The 17,993-nt window shown below is 50.1% G+C and overlaps 1 protein-coding gene across 3 annotated transcripts; it reads right to left on the bottom strand.

Annotated features, from left to right (window-relative positions):
• Positions 1–3,777: 3,777 nt before the first annotated feature.
• Positions 3,778–16,824, bottom strand: LOC128815604 (uncharacterized). Of its 3 annotated transcripts, none has more exons than XM_053992432.1 (4): positions 16,088–16,824; positions 6,878–7,903; positions 6,574–6,746; positions 3,778–5,851 (listed from the first exon to the last, which is right to left on the bottom strand). In XM_053992432.1, the coding sequence occupies exons 2-4, from the start codon at positions 7,284–7,286 to the stop codon at positions 5,474–5,476; spliced, it is 960 nt and encodes a 319-aa protein (XP_053848407.1). In that variant the 5' UTR covers positions 7,287–7,903; positions 16,088–16,824; the 3' UTR covers positions 3,778–5,473. The 3 variants fall into 3 exon arrangements, with proteins under 3 accessions (XP_053848407.1, XP_053848409.1, XP_053848408.1); XM_053992434.1 differs by having other exon boundaries at positions 6,926–7,903; XM_053992433.1 differs by lacking the exon at positions 16,088–16,824 and adding an exon at positions 15,756–15,933.
• Positions 16,825–17,993: the final 1,169 nt, after the last annotated feature.

The following is a 17,993-nucleotide window of genomic DNA, read 5'->3' as shown; positions in this document are numbered from 1 at the left end:
GCTGGGGTGGGAGGGCTGGGACAGGGGCTGACCTCAGCTTTCCATGGCATGGGAGAGGGGCTTTTGGGCAGCCTGCTGCTGTGAAAGGGGATGCACTGGGAGAGAACTGGTACACACACCAATGTGTGGATATGGGGCTGCCAGCCCAAGAGAGCACCTGCACCTACAGCTCCAGCGTGGGCTTGTATGGACTTGGAACAGGCTGCCTAGAGAAGCTGTGGCTGTCCCATCTCTGGAAGTGTCCAAGACCAGGTTGGAGGGGCTTGGAGGAACCTGGGATAGTGGAATGTATCCCTGCCCATGGCAGTGGGTGCGACAAGATGAGCTTTAAAGTCCCTTTCAACCCAAACCATTCTATGATGATTCTGTGATATGAAGGTGGCCACGTATTTCATTTGAGTTGTCTCTACTCAGGCTGGGCTGAGCCCTGATCTGTCACCCTATTCTTTTTTCTTTTAAAAGTTTTAAAGTTCCTTTAAAAGTTTTCTATACCTTCTGATGTCTACCTTTAGTATGTCTACTAAAGTTTCTCATGCACTGTCATGTAAATAGTAATTGTTTTACATTCTTCTTTGTAGGAAGAGAGAATTGATAGACTGTTTGACCAGTGTAGTTAGAGAAGTAGCAATCTCATCTTCCAATCCACTATCACTTTTAGAATTCTATATATTGCAAAGTCAGAAATAAAAGTTACTTCCTTTTACTCTTTTGATCTTAGTGTGCATGCGTGAGTTATTTCGTGTCGTAGTGCGACACTGATCAGGATTTCTTTCTGCAGGGTTAGATTTGCAGCAATGGCAGGAACCCCCTGCTCCAGGTGTCTCATGGTGGTGGGGGGCACAGTCAGGGAAACTGCCAGCACACCCTCCAATCTCAGCCCATCTGTGGAAACCAATTCCTGTGTCTCAGTGCTGAGCCAGAGTCAGGAATGTTCAAGGGGATGTAAATGTACAGGGGGGTCTCCAGCCTCTGCAAAGACCACACTTGGATCAGCGTGCCAAGATCTGGCAAAATGGAAATTCCTCTTCCATCCTCCTGAGAGGGGCAAGAGTGGGTCTCTCCCTCCTCTTCCCGCATGAGAGACTGCTCTCTACTGGCCTTTGTGGTGAGATGTGGGACATGCCCCTTTTCCACTTCCCTGGGAAGCTGCCAAAGGAGCCAAGCTGGTGTACAGGGGTAGAAGGCCAGAAGTAAAGACTCACCCGGCAGGAGGGGGCAGAGGAGAGTGGAAGGCAGAGGAGGGTGGGATGAAGCCAAGTGTTTTGGAAGGGACACATAGCCAGGAGCTTACCAGCAGTCCTGAACTGCACCCAGAAAAACCATATATTCTCTTCCCCTAGACTGTTCCATGTGAACCCTGCACCACAGGAGGATGCTGAAAAGTTTGGAGAGGGTGTTGGTGAACTCCTTGGAGGAGGAGCGCTCCTGCAGTGTCTCTGACCTCTACCTGCAAGGTTGGTACCCAGCTCTTTGTGCCCAGTTCAAGTGCCCTCTTCCCTTGTAATTGCTCATCCACAGCTGCCTTATCGGGACAGTCCCTGCTCCAGCCCACCCTGCAGGCTGGCACTGGAGTGAGGGGACATTGAGGAACAGTGGTGGGCACTGGGATGTCAATGAGGGGAGCAGGAGACAACCTGACCTGGGTTCCTCGTGAGGCCAAGCTGGAGGGCCCCATGAGGAATGGCAGTCTCTGCTGATCCTTGTGGTGTCTGCCAGACAAACCTAAACCCACAAAGTAAACAGTCCTTTGCAGTCCAGAGGACTCTGGTTCCCAACTCTTACATTTATTCAAAGTACCTAGACCAAACAGTCTCTTCTGGAAGCCTTAGGGACTACAGCTTTTGGAGGATAGGAAAAATGTTTTCTGGGTTTTGGCTGGTTTTGTAAGGAAGAGAAGACTTTGCTGCCATGCTCTGTCTCCCTAACCCAAATGCCTTTTTGACCAGTTGAACAATTTCAGTCAATTCTGACCAGTGGGTAGAGGTACAAAGTGTAGTAAAAAGTATTCTATTGGGTGGGATGATGACCTCAAGTCCCTTTTGTCACCAAAAGAAAGGTTGAGCATGTGCTCAAGTTACCTGTGATGCAGCATGGCAGCATGATTTCAAAGCAGTGGGGAGAGAAAAGTGAAGAGCATGGAAGCAGGAGCGCACACAGCCAAGGGGAGCAGTATGATCCCTGACACCAGAGGATTTCTGACCACCCAAAATGTGCTGTTGTTTCTTGGCAGAGCTTAACATGACATGTGTGGGCTCACTGGTGAAGGTCTGGGCTCAGCAGGTGTGGGCTCAGCAGTCAGAGCAGGAGTAGTCCATCAAAACCTGGTCTCCAGGCATTCCTGGCCAGCACCATCTCTTCTTCATGGATGGGAGAGTTCTGAAAACCAGTCCCGAGTGTGTCACCCCCCAAAATGTGCCATTCATGTCATACAGTGGTGGTAAGTAGGAGGGACTCTGCTTCCAGCACAGTGAGCGGGGCTGGGACCAGGGTCAGGTGACATCTCCACAGGAGAGGGCACACGTGGGCAAGCCACTGGGCTTAAGCAGGGAGGCTCTTGTTTTTTGGACCTGTTGGTCACACAGCCAGGAAGCCCCAAGGCCCAATTGCTGGGAGCAGCTACTGGCACCCAGGCTGGAACTGTCCAGAGCTGGGATGTCACAACGGCTGTAGCATAGGAAAAAGAGTGGGAGGCTGAGACAGCCCAACCTGTTGTTGCCCAGAGAAGCTGTGGCTGCCCCATCCCTGAAAGTGTTCCAGGCCAGGTTGGGTGGGGCTTGGAGCAACCTAGGATAGTGGAAGATGTTCCTGTCCGTGGCAGGGGATTGGACTAGATGGCCTTTAAAGGTTCCTTTCAACTCAACCCAACCCAACCCAACCCAACCTGGCCCAATCCAACCCATTCTGTGACTCTGTGTGACCTCCTAGGGCCCCCCATGCTGGAAAAGCTCATGGCTGTAATGCCTCTTCTCTGGCTTTGTTCCCTCAGCTTCCTTCCAGGGCTGGGAAATTTCCCTGTTTGTTATGGGATCTCTCCTGCTGCTGTTATTGTTTGTTGGCCTGGCTTTTTATTTCATCAAAAGGTGAGAAACCACCGTTGTATCTGCTGTGCATCCCCCACCCTCTCCTTCCCCAGGGCCTCCTCTCTAACAGCTGCACAGAGACCTGCTCCTTCACTCAGCTGAACACCTACACTGCCTTCAGACCGTTCAATATGCTGCTCCTCATTCTTGCAGCGAAGTCCTTTCCTTTTCACAAAGCCCCTTTGCTTCTGACAGAGCAGACTGCAGGTTTTGTGGGAGGTTGAGATAACACCAGTAAATCCTGGATGATGCTGGGAATATCAGCAGGTGCAGAGTAAAGGCCATCAGTGGCACTGACAACATATTGTGGTGGGAGAGCAGAAAGCTGAAGTCATGTGGCACACAACAGGTGATGCTGTGGCCACAGGGAAGAGCTCTTCCTTGGAGAAGGATGGAATTGACAAACACCTTAGGATTACCTTGGTGGGAAACACCTTCCACATTATAACATGACACCACATTAAATAGTAACTTAGTGTTCCCTAATGTGGTCAGGAGGCAAATAGCAGCTGAACACTCAGGCTGTATGTCTGTCTGAAATAAATGTTACAGTGGATGGTTATTTAACCAGCCCGGGTGATTTATTTTTAATAATTTTGGCTGGGTTTTTTTTAGCACTGGATAAAGGGCTGATGTGCAAGAGTTAGAAATTAGGAAAGTTCTTAGAATACGTTCGGGGAATAGAAAACCCAGTATATATATTGGTAGAGATATATATATATTTTAAATAATTTAAGAAATAGCCCAAGTCAGATTTAGAGAAGCTCTTTCAGAAACCAGCATGGTTTTAAGAACATGTGCCAAGGAATATCAGCTGTTCTGCTCCTCTTTTTCTCTGAAATGTTAACAGAGACATTAGGAAACTGTGACTGCTGAGTGCTGGTCATCCAGGCTCTTCTTTTCAAACCTGAGGTGCAGATTAGCTGCCTTGTGCAAAAGAGCAGAGCATGTGGTTTTTCTTCATCTGTTGCTTTTCAGATATCCCCAAAATTATACCAACATCGAAATGAATGACTGCAGGCAGATGGCAGCAGACTTCTAGTTCTCCTGGGCACAATGTGTCTTGGGGGAGCAGAGCAGGTGTCCAGCTCCTCAAGCACTGGGGCTGCTGCACAGACCTGACACATGCATCTACATCTGTGCATGCGTGTACAGCTCCATATGTGTCTGTGTACAAACACCTCAATTGGTTTTTACCCTTCTTAATTTTGACCTTGGACTCAAAGAGACCTCAGAAACAGGCTGGGGAATTCTCAAAGGCACAGGTTGTGCCAAGCACGGTGCCTGCACAGACAGAAGCCTGCTTGGCTGATGTGGAGGAAGGACACGTGCTCTGCCTCCTCTCAGGACTCACTACTGGGTGCTGAGCCAAGGCCACCCCCATCAGATCTTTCCTCCTGGCAGACAAGGCCAGTCTCTGGTCCTTCTGGACTCCACTGCTCAGTGAGGGCCCATCAGCCTCCCCTGTGCCCTTCTGGTCCAGGCAAGAGGGTTCTCAGCATCATGATCTGCTCTGCTAGAGCAGCTCTGCACCTCCAGCAGCCTGCTCTAGGGAGAGTCCTTGCAACTGGGATCACAACCAATTTTCCTGCCCAGGAAAATTGGTTAGAGGAGAGCTGAACACCCAGTTAATCAGCTCCTGCCCAGGTGCAACTCTTACTGATATGGTCCTGCCCGTATCTTGCCAGACAGTGGGCAGCAGCACTACCAGACTCCACATCTGCTGGGTTTGTGGGGTGAGGAGGGTGGAATCTGCTCAGTAAAAGATTGTTTCCTACAAGTCTGATCTATCCCTAATGGTGCAGCAGCTGATACCAAGCTCCAACAACATCATGTGTGGAACGCTGGTCTCACCTCATGAGTTTCTGCACCCTGTGCAGTTCCATGCATGGTGATAGTGACCGAGACAGATCCAGCCTGCTCACTGGCCAGGTGTGGGGTAGGGAATACGTAGATACTCATCACACACTGGTTCTGAACTGTGGTGCAGACAGATTTTTACTGAACAAGGTTCTGTGGAGGGGAGGGCAAGATTGATCGTCATGGCATTGACCCTCATGAGAAGGAAGCCTCCTGTATCCTTGGAGTCCCACCTCCCTGTTGGGTCCACGTTAGCTGCATCTTCTCCTTGCACCTTCTGCTGAGGTCCATGGGCCCCAGCCAGCTCCAGTGCCAGCCAGGATCAGCAACAGGAGGAGCAAGGCCTCAGCCTTCCACTGTCCAGCCTCTTGTGCCAGGCAGCCCCTTCCAGTCCGCAGGGCTGGGACCATGAGGCACCAGGGACCTTATCTGCTGGGTGCTGCTTGTAATCCCTTGAGCAGCCTCTGAGAGATGGTTCTTCCTCCCGGTTTCATTAGCACGGCACTGCTGGCGCACACAGGCCTTGCAGGAGCTCAGATCAGCTCCATCTTGAACTGGCTGAAGTTTGCCATGGTGGGCAAGGGCTCAGCCCTGCTGCTGAAGGGGCCACAGGGCTGGGTGGCTGGCACAGCGCCGTGGCTCACGGTGGAGCTGAGCTGCTGCAGTGTCATCAGCACCTCCTGCTGCAGCCGCTGCTGGTGCTCCTGCTGGCGTTCCAGGCAGCACTGCCGCTCCAGCACCGCATGCAGGGCCTGGCTCAGCTTCTGCACCTCCATCTGTACAGCATCCAGCTTCTCGGCGATGGCAGGGCAGCTGGGAGCAGTGGGGGGCACTGGTCTACCCCAAGCAAGGCTGTGATTTTCTGGACCCACGGAGTTTGGCAAGGCAGTCTGAGTGCTGGCATCTTTGACCTGGAATAGTGAGAGGCAGGAGAGAATGTGAAATATTATCAGCTGCCCATTCAATGGCATTTAACAAGAGATTTATTCTGCACTTAGCTACAAGGCTCAGAGAAGAGCTCTCAGAGAAAGGCATCACCTTGCTGCAGACCTCTAGACCTCACCATGAGCTGCGCTTCAGCCCCACCCAGCCCCTAAGCTGCTGCTCCATGGGAGCCCCTGGTGCACCATGTTGTTAGCACATGCTGATCCGTCCTGGGTGAGTGCCGCTGAATGGCAGTGGGGCTGCCCATGCTGATGCCAGGCTTGTGTTTGGTCTCTGCAGGGACAGAAACAACATACCCTGGATTTTGCTTTATAGCCTTCGGTGGCTGGAAGAACCTCCTGAGATGGTACTGACACCAAGCCTTAAAAAGAGGTTTGTGAGCTGCCGGTTGGAGGCCAAACCTGGCGTGACTGGCATCTCCATGGCCAGCAGTGAGTGCTGGATGGAGGTGGGTGGGCGCATGGCCTCACCCCCACCCAGAGGGGCTTCCCAGATATATTCTCCAAGTGCCAGGGTTAGCATTGCTGGGGAGTGCAGCTAGCAGAGGTTGGGGGCACTCTGGGAGCCTTTCACCCCCAGAAGCCTGCCTCACGACATGGTGTAGATGCAGCAGGGTTCTGTGCAGGGCTAGCCAGATGGAAGCAGCTCCTGGCTGGAGCACGTGGACTCTCCCATCCTGCCATCCTACCTTTTTCTGCAGGAGGATAGTCCTGTCCACTGTCTTCTTTTTCACCATCAGGGCTGAGTTCTGGCTGGAGGGTGTGACCAGCTGCCCTCGGCTGGGCAGTGGTTGAGGCAGGGGGGCAAAGCCCCCCAGAGCAGTCCCTGGAGCCAGGGCTGTGCCTGTGGAGCTATCATCACCTGCAACAACAGAGAGAGAAACACCTCAAAAGGAGGCCCTTGGGGGGTTTCCAGTGGGGAATGGGGCCTTTTCATGAGCCCAGCAGTGCCAGGAAGTGGCCATGGTAAACCCCAGTGGGGCCAGGCCTTACCATTCCCAGGGGCCAGCCCCATAGCCAAAGTGTCCCCAAGCTGCCCACCGTCCTTGCAGAGTGAGGCCACACTGACAATCTGGATGCCTTCCTTGGTGTCCTGGCTGCCAGCACAGCAGGGTGCCCGGCTGCCCACAGGATCCCCAGTGAGCAGTGCAGGGTGCTGGGTACCCAGCAGCCTGGGGGGCTCAGCCTCATGCCCCTGCAGCGGGGGCCAGGGCTGGTCCCCATCCCAGCCAGCTGCCGTTGACCCCGGCTCCACACTCTTCCTCTTGAGGAAGAGGTACACAGCCTGCGGTGTCACCCGGATGTCATCCAGCTCCAGCACCTTCTTGATCTTGCGGAAGCTCAGCCCAGCCCTGCGCAGCTCCACAATCCTCCTCTTGGCATGGTCATCCAGCCGGCCCATTGCTGCCAGGACTCCTCCTGTGCCTGGCACCTACATCCCTGGAGTGCGTCTGTGATGGGGATGCTGGCACCCCCCCAGGCAGCTCTATGCCCCGTGATGGTGCTCAGGCTCAGCTAGTGCCTTGCTGCCAGGCTGCTGGCCCTTGCTCTGCATCCATGTGGTGCCATCCCCAGCAGTGACACGGTTTCCAGGTGGAAAGGGTGAAGGAGGTGGCTCTTCCCACCAGAGTGAATATGGACAGCCCCAAGCCTGTCCCTTGCTCACGTGGAGCCCCTCTAGAGTGAAGGGTCCAGCTTGGTCCCCCAGTCTGCCAAGGGCACAGAGGATGGTGATGGGCTTGGCTCTGCCCAGTGTCCTAAACTGGATATCAATCCCACCCTGCCAGCAGCGCAGTGAGGAATCAGAAGCAGTCAGGATCTCAAGCAGCAACTCAATGTCTCAGGAAGCCTGAGGAGAGTCCTGGCAAGGGATGGTTCATCGCACAAGGCTGGCAGGACCCCATTGTGTTTCCCTGGTGGCCCAGAAGGTCACAGCAAGCAGAACTGTAGAAACTCCATGTGCGAACTGCTGGTGCTGCAGAGCCTGTCCTTGGGTCTGGAGACAACACCGTCCTGTACCTTTGGGAGAAGCAAATGCAACCACTGATACACTCATAAAGAAGGCACAACTATAAATATAATGCACTTCCTGTGCTTCCCCTCTCACACCAGGTACATGCCTATACCACAGGGGGATATACCTATATATGTCTGTACATGCACATGTATGTGTCTACGCAACTATGGTGGAGAGTATTTTCCACTTTCTACCAAATTCCTTAATCTGCAGGCATTTCTTGGACCCTCAGCACTGCAGCTGCTCCCTAAAGGACATACTTTTAGGTTTCAGTTCACTAAAATCAGCATCTTCCAAGAATTCCCAGAAGGCAGCAGAACACTTCCAATTAAAGACTACCTCAAGTGGCTGCTACCAAGCAGATGTGATATAAGAACCTTTTCCAAACCACACTTCCCAAGGTACAGATAGATCTTAAAAAAGACAATAATGTGTTATGTTGGCCAAGAAGGCACAGAGACTATTGGACATCAGCCTCAAGGAGAAATAGAGTGACATATTTTGATAGAGGAGTTTTGCCCCTCCGCATCTTACTTGTTTCATGGCAAAAGAAAGACACATTAGCTCCAGAGATGTAGGCTCTACTTTGATCCAGCTCTGTTTATGTCTAGAGGCCACTCCATGCTTGTGTGCATTAGGGACCTTGTAGATAAGAGCTGCGGCAGTGGATATTGGAAAACAGACATCCTTGGATGCAGACAGTACAATTGCAGAGCAAGAGCAAAAGGTCAGAAATCAACCTTCCCCACATCAAAGGAAGACACACAAGGAGACCACCACCTTAAAGCTGCAGGTATGAGGAGCTTAAGCCCTGGCAATATACTCTGTCTCCAGTGTCTCCAGACACAGCCAGAGAACACTGGAGTATCTGAGCAGCTGGTGACAGAAACGTATCATTTACATAAATGCCAGGAAAGCCAACAGCCACAGCTGCAGCCTTCACCCAGCAGCCTGCACAGGGAAGATGAGGAGACCACCTTGGAGGAGCACCAACTCCACACTGCATCTCCTCCAGCTTCCTCTCCACTGAAGGTGTTGCTCTCTGTATATCATCCCCATGTCCCAAATCCCTCCTTCATCACATGCTCATCCCCTTCAGCCCTTCCCCAGCCCTCGACTGAGATCCTACCACCCTGCCCTGCTTTCCTGGGCTTGGGAAAAGTTCACGGGAGGCACAGACCATCCCTGCCCCACTAACCCCACATAAGCTCAGCATTCCCAATTCACAGTGCTCCCTCAGAACCCTCCATTTGTTGGAGGAGTAGCAGGATGAGGAGTTTGGCCAGGATGGTTTCAGGGCAGTAGGGCATGGCTATGGACAGCAGCTCCAGGGAGATACCATCAATGTTCAAGGCTTCACTCAAGCTCCTTATCCTTCAAGAACAGCACTTGCCTCTTGCAGCAGGGCTTTTAAAAAATATCTGTTTGTTGATCAAAGGTAAACCAAGACCTGAAAAGCCATTTCAGAGAAGGCACTGTGAAGCAGGCTGGGGGTCAGAATCCAGTAGGTGAGCAGGAGATGCAGGAGGCAAGTGCAGACATTAAGTGCAGGTCAAAAACCAGCTTCAACCCTGCTCACTTACACCTTGAGGGCGGACAAAGTGCTCAACAGCTATACCACCCCTGTCAGGTAGGGGGAAAGGGTTAGCAGTGAAAGCAATATGGGTCTATTCCATAAAATACAGTATTCCAGCAACTTTCTCCAAGATCACAGAAATTAGCTAGGTTGGAAAAGACCTCTGAGTGCAACCTTTGACTGATTAACACCTTGTCAATTAGACCATGGCACTAAGTGCCACATCCAGTCTTTTCTTAAACACGTCCAGGGATGGTGACTCCATCATGTCTCTGGGCAGCCCATTCCAATGCCTGACAACCCTTCCTGTGAAGAAATTTTTCCTGACGTCCAACCAGACTCCTCCCCTAGCTCAGCCTGAAACTATGCCCTTGTCCTGTCACTAGTTCACTGGGAGAATAAGCCTTTCAGGTAGTTGTAGAGAGTGATAAGGTTACCCCTGAGCCTCCTTTCCTCCAGGCTAAACAACCCCAGCTCCCTCAGGCATTCCTCATAAGATTTACCCTCTAGACCCTTCCCGAGCTTCACTGCCATTCTCTGGACTCACTCCAGCACATTATCTCTCCTGATTTGAGGAATCCAGAATGCTTTGGGTGGGAAGGGACCTTAAAGCTTATCTTGTTCCACTACCCTGCCATGGGCAGGGACACCTTCACTATCCCAGGTTCATCCAAGCCCCATCCAACCTGGCTTTGAACACTTCCAGGGGCAGTCACAGCTTCTCTGGACAACCTGTGCCAGGGCCTCACCAGCCTCACAGGGAAGACTTACTTCCTAATATCTAATCTAAACCTACTCTCTGCCATTCCCCTTTGTCCTTTCTCTAGATGCTCTTGTAAAAAGTATCTCTTCATGTTCCTTGTAAGCTCCCTTCAACTACTGGAAGGCCAACTCAGAAGTCCCACAGTCAGCCCTTGCAACAGCCTGGCCTGGCCCCATCTCTACTTATAACTTTATTTATGCAGGTCTTGCTGCAAACTCACAGTTTTCCTGTACTAAATGTGCTCCCCATTTCCACACTGAGTCCATCACCTTCTCCTCGTTCTCCCTCTCCAGAGGGTATTTTCCCCAGGGAGCTGCAGCCTGTGCTGTGCATACACCTTATCAACTTACACATTCACAAAAGAGTGAGATCTTTACACTCACCTGGCCTTCAAGGTGTTTGTTATTCTCCAATATTTTTTGCACAAGGAAAAACAAAAATCAATTCAATGAGAGGGAAAGATTCAAGGATTTTCCTAGAACTGTGACTGATGAGGTTCCCTTCGCTTTCCAGGACCAGGCTGAGAGCAACATGGTTCCTCTAATGGTTTCTTACACCACTCGGAAAAAGTTAATTCAGTGGTGGTTTTGCAGGAGGATAGGAAAAGGGAGCACATCTGTGTAAGAAAATTCACAGCAATTGTGTGAGCTCACCCTCTGCCTCTAATGCTTTCCCTTTCTTGGATATCAGGAACACAGAGAGGGTTCATCTCCTCCAGAATATCCTGAAACAATCTCATCTCAACTGACTCAACCTTTGCTATTTCTAAAATAGAGCAACACCACAAAGTTGGCTTGGCTGGCATTTCCATACAAAGACCAGGTGCTGTCTTTGTATGTGTGGCAATAAAAGTCCCCTGTTCTGAAATCCTGCTTGCCTCCACCTCTCCGGCTGTCACACTGTGTCACACAGCTGTGTTCCAGCCACAGCTGCAAGTCCTTTGGCAAACCCAGTTCTGCAGCCACAGATTATTCCCCTGCAAGCTGCAATGGCTTCTCGTGGTATGGAAGTGTCTTCCCCCCAACACCCCTTGTGTTTGCAGTGGGATGAGGATCCAGGGGGAGGATGTGGTGACTGGATCACTCAGTTTATTTAGTTCCAATCAGAGAGAGCTGTCATGCAGCACCACAGGCTACAAGTTTTTCCCTTCAGTGGGTTGGCTTCTGAGACCTTACACAGTCAGCTGGACATACACATCTGCCTTGTTACACCACCACACCTGCAATAGGAATTTTACTCCAGCCTGCCAATTTAGGTGTGTGTCCAAATTTCAGATTAGCCACCCTTTCTTCAGCTGCTGCTGAATGCTTGCAATGCCAGAAGTCTTTGTGTAGTTATAGCTGAGAAACATCCTTTACCCCAGTATTACTGCTGATAATGCTCTATTCCGTAACTCTGCCAAATTCCCCAAGAGTGAAACATTAGTTGTGTGACCGTGGAGCTGGCTCATGTCTAGGAAGATTAACTTCTCCCTTTTGTCTCACAGCTGCTCTTGGACACAGGCAGTTTTTATCCTTGGGAGGTACAAGCAAAGCTGCTTTTAGAATTCATGCTGGGGTGAAGCAAGGAAGAGTTAATCCTTCAACAGACATGGCACAGGTCGCTGTGCTTTCTCAATGGCTGTTTCAGCTGGAACACAGCACACCTGTGGCCAGCCTGGCCCAGAGATGGAATAGCCTTGGAGACATGGAGGCATTTATGTACAGATGGTCTTAATCAGAGCAACAAGCTCCCATCCACTATTTCAGGAGCAGCAAAGTCATGGGGCAGCAGGTACAGAGGGGGAACAGGTTTCACCAGAGAGACAAACTGCTGATGCTGAGAACAGATGTGATTGAAGGGGAAAAAGGAGAGAAGCAAAAGCTGTGACCCAAAGGGAGCATGAAGATGCAGAGCAAGAAGATACAGCTTATTGTCTGGTCTCAACAATTGAAAACAGACACTTTATTTTGTTAACATCTCAAAGCATGTTGAGGTTAAGGGCTTGCTGTGCTGCACAGAGTGCAAAATACTCCTGCCCTAGAGGTCCATGTCAGATCATGAAGAACAAAGTTGGATGTGGCTATGTCTCCTTCCTTTCAATGCTCTTTGTACAGTGCAAGGCCAGTTTACCAAGGCATGGGAAACAGTTTGCCTCATTAACAATGTATTCAGTGTTGCCAAAAGGGGATTGAGCCTCATGGACCTTGTAAGGAGGCACAAGCCAAATCTGTCAGACCTTGGCCTTGTGATTAGGAACAGCTTGACAAGATTCTCTTGCCCACACTTTCCTTTGTGTCTGATTTCCAGACCTCCTTATCAAACCTCCAGCATAGCCTGGGAAGCTAGAGCAGCTGCAAGCAGCTGGGGAGGGATACTCATCCATCTTGTTTAGTTTTGTTGCTTTCCTGTAGTGTTCTGAATAGCTGCTGCAAAACCTGGCAAGAAAAGTCCTTTTTCACTCTGCATCAGCTTGGAGGGGACAAAATTATTAAAAAACATCTCCCAGAAGCACAGGGAAGACAGTGCTGGTTTACATGGGATTCAGATACGGATTCAGACAGCAAGAAGTGTATCAAGTAGAGCAAAGAATTGTGGAAGGAGTGAGTCTGCTAGGGATGCCCAAATTCCTGCAGAGAACAGAATCCCTCAGAGCATAGAGAACTGTGCTCTGAACACAGTCGTGTCCATGGGCAGGACAATCCTCCACTGGGCTTCCTGCCCTCCAGGTCCTGTTCCAGAGCCTGCCTGGCACAGCTCAGAAGGGACATGGATAGTTCTTCGCTATTCATGCAGAGAATAGTTTCACTGCAATAGACACAGACTGGGAAGTCTCTATGGAGATAGGTAATCAGAAAGGGCTCACAGAATCTCAGGATACCCTGAGTTGGAAGCAATCCACAAGGATCATTGAGTCCAATTCCTGGCCCTGGACAGGACAGCCCCAAGAATGGCAATGAGCTGGCCAAGGTGGTTCAGTGGAACTTGGCCCGGAAAAAGATGAACAGTATTAGATGTCCAATGCTGAAATGTTGCCAAAGCATTGGCAACATTTTTTTGATGAACTGTTGCAAATAAAGATCTGTGCCAGGGAAAAATTTCTCCTAGGCTGCAATTTTACTCAGTGCCACAGTTCTGTGGGATTTGCCAAGCCTTAATGAACAATAACATTATCTAACAGCACTGAGTGTAGTGTACCTTACCCTTTCTTTGTAAAATTGGTGAAGGAGCAGCTCTGTTACAGGTTTTATCAAAAGGTGACGGATCAGATGAATTTAGACAGTGCTGCTGCTACCTGAGTCACGCTGGCTCCCCTCTGAAGGAATAACCTCAGAAGAAGATTTTAATCAAGTTGTACTTCTGACATCAGAATGGCAGAGAGAAAGGGTTGGGTCTGGCCCAGGATTTGAAGTGAGCTGCTTAGAGCCCACAGCTTGGTTTGCTCTATCACCTGCTCTGACAACTGCTTCGTTCATTTAGGCTGTGCTTTCAGAGCAGTTGAGGAGCTACCCCTGCCTGGCCATGCTTTAAAAATCAGATCCCTACATGGAAAACACAAAAATTTATGGTTCTACCTTAAGATTTGCAAATGTGAACATTGAAGAAAGTTGGATCTCCACAAGGTTTCTTTAACAGTTTTGGAGGTTGCAAAAAAAAAATTGTGAGTACAATGGTACACACAGTTTGCTCTTGCCTCAGACAATGCTACTACAGCCTGGAGCTATTGGGGAATAGGGTACAGAGATATGGTGGGAAGATAAAAGAGGAGTGTGTTGGGATGTTTAGGAGCACAGCATAACAACACTGTGTTAGTGTTGTTAGTAATGTTACCTCACCTTTGAAAGGAGAAAAGGATCAGTATCAGCCATACTGGAAAAGTCCTCCCTTATTGGTGAAAGGGTCCCAGGCCACACACCGCAGAGCAGAGACACTGTATAAAATCACACTTTGATAGCCTTGAACAAAAGGCTTTGCACTGGATCAACTCTCCCACAGCCCAGAGCCCAGAGGTGACCCTCAACATTTTTACCTGGTCTGACAAACTCAGCATGGTTGTGATGCTGTGTCTGGTAAAGGTCAGCTATGCTTTAAGAAATGATTTGGAGCATCCAAACATGATATTAAGAACTGTGGAACCACAGCTTAAAAGAACAAGATTTTTTCACAGAGCACCTGGAGGCCTTTGGGAGAAGAGCAGGCTAGATTTCACATTCTGGCTCCAAAATCTATCTTTGCCCTCACACTGAACAAATTCATCAAGGTGAACTTTAGTATTCAGACCAGAATAATAAATGCCAAGTATCTCACTGTCCTGCCTCTACCTGTGCCTCTCTGTAAAGCATTATGTACTTTGAGTCACTGCTCTCCACAGACACAGCCCTTCCAGCAGAGAGAGCTGCACTGGGTATGCCACAAGCACACCTTGAATTTCTAGTCTTTCACATGCCTGAAGAGGAAACAAATAAATCACTGCAAAGTGTAATATATTCCTTGTGGTGAAACCAGGATGTTTGACTAAGTTTAGCATTGAGCAGGTATATTCCTATAGCATCGGGATGGAAGAGTGTTGCAGGAAAATGAGCATCAAGGCACAGTTTTTAAGCTAAAAGCCCTGAAATATACAAATGTATGCACTGACACATCCAGGGGCAGACAGTCATGAAGTCCTAAACCTGTTCATGGCCTAGCTACCAGTGTGCACTGCAAGAATAGCCTTAGACCTCAAGAGAGTTCAGAAACTATTGCAGATGGCTTAATAGACCTATAAGTATTTAAATTGCTAAATTCACACCCTTCTGCAGATTAGAGAAAAATACCAAAATCTCCTATTTCTGCTGTTCCAAATCTATGTAGCTACTCAACAATGCAGCCATTGGAAACTCTGTCAACTCCCTGCAATGACAACTAAAGCTGTTTCTACACATTTGGATGAAAAGTTTCCAAACCCTCAGAAGACAAATGCTCCACCTTGCAATTCCTCTAAGGAAGCTACACAGACTGTGCCCTCTGGAGACACACACACAACTACCCCCAGTCTCATAGAAGTGCGGGAGTGACAGACTGAACAGGGAGGCAGATCAAAGATCTCCCAGCAGAGGAAAAACACCGGCATCCAGAGGCTGTGGGCTGAGCCAGTGCTGCAGTGCAATCCCCACAAATGCTAAGCAATGCCTGGTACAGGGTGCGCACACCTCACCATGATAAAGGAATGCCAGTGTTGCTGTGAGCAGAATGACCCACTGATCACCTGGATTTCCAGGGCCTCAAGGAGAGCTCTCTAGTCGCCACCACAACCCAAAGCCAATTAATAGAAAGGACAAATGAAACGCCAGTTTCAAGTCGGTGCAACACACGGGACAAGCGCCCTCAGCCTCAGGCAGCGTTTAGAGACAATTAGCCCCAACCCCACTGGCAGCGGAGCAGAGCAGTTCACCTGCGGAGGTGGCTGTAAATAGCCTGTCCTCAGCAGAAGCCTGGGAGTGCAGGAGGGAAGGGAAAGAAAAGCACTTTAGTAAGAGCCAAAAGCAGCACTCACACAGCTCTGTTATTTCATCTCTTGCTCGTCCACCAACACATGGGCAGTATCTAAAGGAATCTGCACTTCGCTGGAAAATTGCTGGGCAGGCTTCTGAGTTCAAGAAGAGGCTGGAGGACAGCACTTCAGATCGGGCATGCCACTCCCAGCTCCGACACCGAACCTCAGCACCGCACCAGCCTCGGCACAGCCGCGGGCCCCGGAGCCCTGTCCTGCTGCACCCTCCCTGTGCTCGCACCACTGCCGGGACTTCCTCTCATCCTTCCCCACGCCACTCCCAGCACCCAAACCAGCTCAATGCACAGAAGCAAATGGGTGGAGCACCCACGTACAGGGACTCCCGACGGCTGCCGGGGTCCTCTCAGGCGACGGCACCAACTCGCTGCCGCGTTCTCCGGTGGCCGGGACCAGCCAGGTGCCAGCACAGCCCAGCTATAATGCAGCCAACTTTCAGGGAAGCTGCTGTTTGAAAACTTCCTGTCGTCTTTGTTTGGTTGGGGCAGAGCCAGCAAGGGCTGCCGGGAAGGTCACCCAGGAGGACACGGACGTACAGGAAGGGTGGAGCCCTCCTTGTAACCCTTTCGGGGCGGCCGCGCTCCAGGGCCGCCAGGAAGCTCGTCACCTTAGGGCACAGACCCGTCTGTCCCGTCCCGGAGCACGGCCCAGGCGCGGCTGGTCACACCTGCGCCAGAGGATGGAGGGGAAGCCTCACAGGAGGCAGCGCTGCCGTCCCTACAGGTTCCCTTGAGCCCTGGAAGCACCAGCTCGATTCCTGCGGGGGATGGTGGCTGTGCTGTGCCAGCCGGGCTGCTGGCAGCGGGCAGAGGCCGCAGCGGGGCCATTCGCTCTGAAACTGAAGCAGACACGTGCTTTGAGTTGTTCTCATCTCTGCTAGTGTCCCCAAATGAGATGTTAAAATGTCTCTCCTCGTTCAGGCTTGCCTTAAAGGCTCAGTCCTGCCAGCTGCTGGCAGCCGCTGGAAGCAGATCACAGCCCCCACCACCGTCCTGGGGCTGGCCCTGCGGCTCACAGCTCTGCAGGAACCGGCTTCAGCTAACAGCTGGCAGCAAACCTTTTTTACGTTATTACTATTTTTCTGCTGGGTCAGTGACCTTGCCTGTCCACGCCTGGGGAGATGAGAGCTGTTATGAGAATAAGGGCGTGCAGGACTTCAGGATCAGTTAGCCTTTATGGCTTTGCCATAACTGAGAGAGAAAAAAATGTTAAACACTGTGAATGCAGACAGGTGGGCGTTGGGCTCTGCTCCCAGCGAACACGGGACAGGATAAGAAGAAATGGACTCAAGTTGCACCAAGGGTGGTTTCATTTGGATATGTTGTAAATACATATTATATTGTCGGCTTCTCGCAAATATTAAGATGAATGCTATATGTATAATGTTAAAATAACTTTGCTTTTATGTCTGCTATTAACAAAAACTTAGACATAGTAGCAGTGGTAGCTGATATAGTTCTGAGTGAACTGTCTATTCGGTCGGGATAACATCCAGTGAAGATGTCATGAGGACCCTGCTATTGATATGCCAAATATCAGCATCTGCTGTCTGAAGAAAGTATGGACCAAGGCCCAAACTAGAAGTGATAAAGAGAACGGACCAAAACCATAGCCAAGACACACAAATGCTCTAAAAAGGCGGGCCCAAGGAGGGGCCATGCAAAATAGTTCCTGGAATAGTCTATGGGAAACTAGTTTATGGGAAAATATGACTATGCATAAGAGTATATGAATATGCAACAGGCTGATGCAATGAAAAGGTATTTAAGGGGTATCTCCGAAGATAACAGCGTGCTCTTGCCTGAATGCTAAGCACCTGGCTGTTTTTAACCCATTGCTTTATTTCTGTCTCCTACTGTCTTTTTATTAATTTTAAAAAATTTTACCAGGAAAGTGAACCTCGTTTTTCACAGATATTAGGGATATACTCCTCGCAGAATGGGTGGTCAGGCACTAGAAGAGGCTGCCCAGGACAGTGGTAGAATCACCATCTCTGGAAGTGTTCAAAAAAATATGTAGATGTGGCATCTGGGGACATGGTTTAGTGGTGGCCTTGGCAGCACTGTGGGTATGGCATTGGAATTAGACGCAATGATCTTAGAGGACTTTTCCAGCCTAAATGATTCCATGATTCTAAGCTCATCATGACAGTCTATTAATAGTGCTCATTTGACATAATGCAGTTTCTCATTGAACCCATGCGAACTTTTAGTAGACTCCAAA

Source organism: Vidua macroura, chromosome 16 (assembly GCF_024509145.1).
Source record: "Vidua macroura isolate BioBank_ID:100142 chromosome 16, ASM2450914v1, whole genome shotgun sequence".
Lineage (NCBI taxonomy): Eukaryota > Metazoa > Chordata > Aves > Passeriformes > Viduidae > Vidua > Vidua macroura.
The sequence above is the reverse complement of the archived record's forward strand: the minus strand, read 5'-3'. Positions and strand labels throughout refer to the sequence as shown.

Bases quoted from the DNA above. Each gene is read 5' to 3' on its own strand.
- LOC128815604 (XM_053992432.1), bottom strand. From the start codon at position 7,286: ATGGGCCGGCTGGATGACCATGCCAAGAGGAGGATTGTGGAGCTGCGC. The intron at 6,747-6,877 runs GTAAGGCCTGGC...CTGTTGTTGCAG, and splicing joins GGGGCTGGCCCCTGGGAATG to GTGATGATAGCTCCACAGGC. The intron at 5,852-6,573 runs GTAGGATGGCAG...TCACTATTCCAG, and splicing joins CTATCCTCCTGCAGAAAAAG to GTCAAAGATGCCAGCACTCA.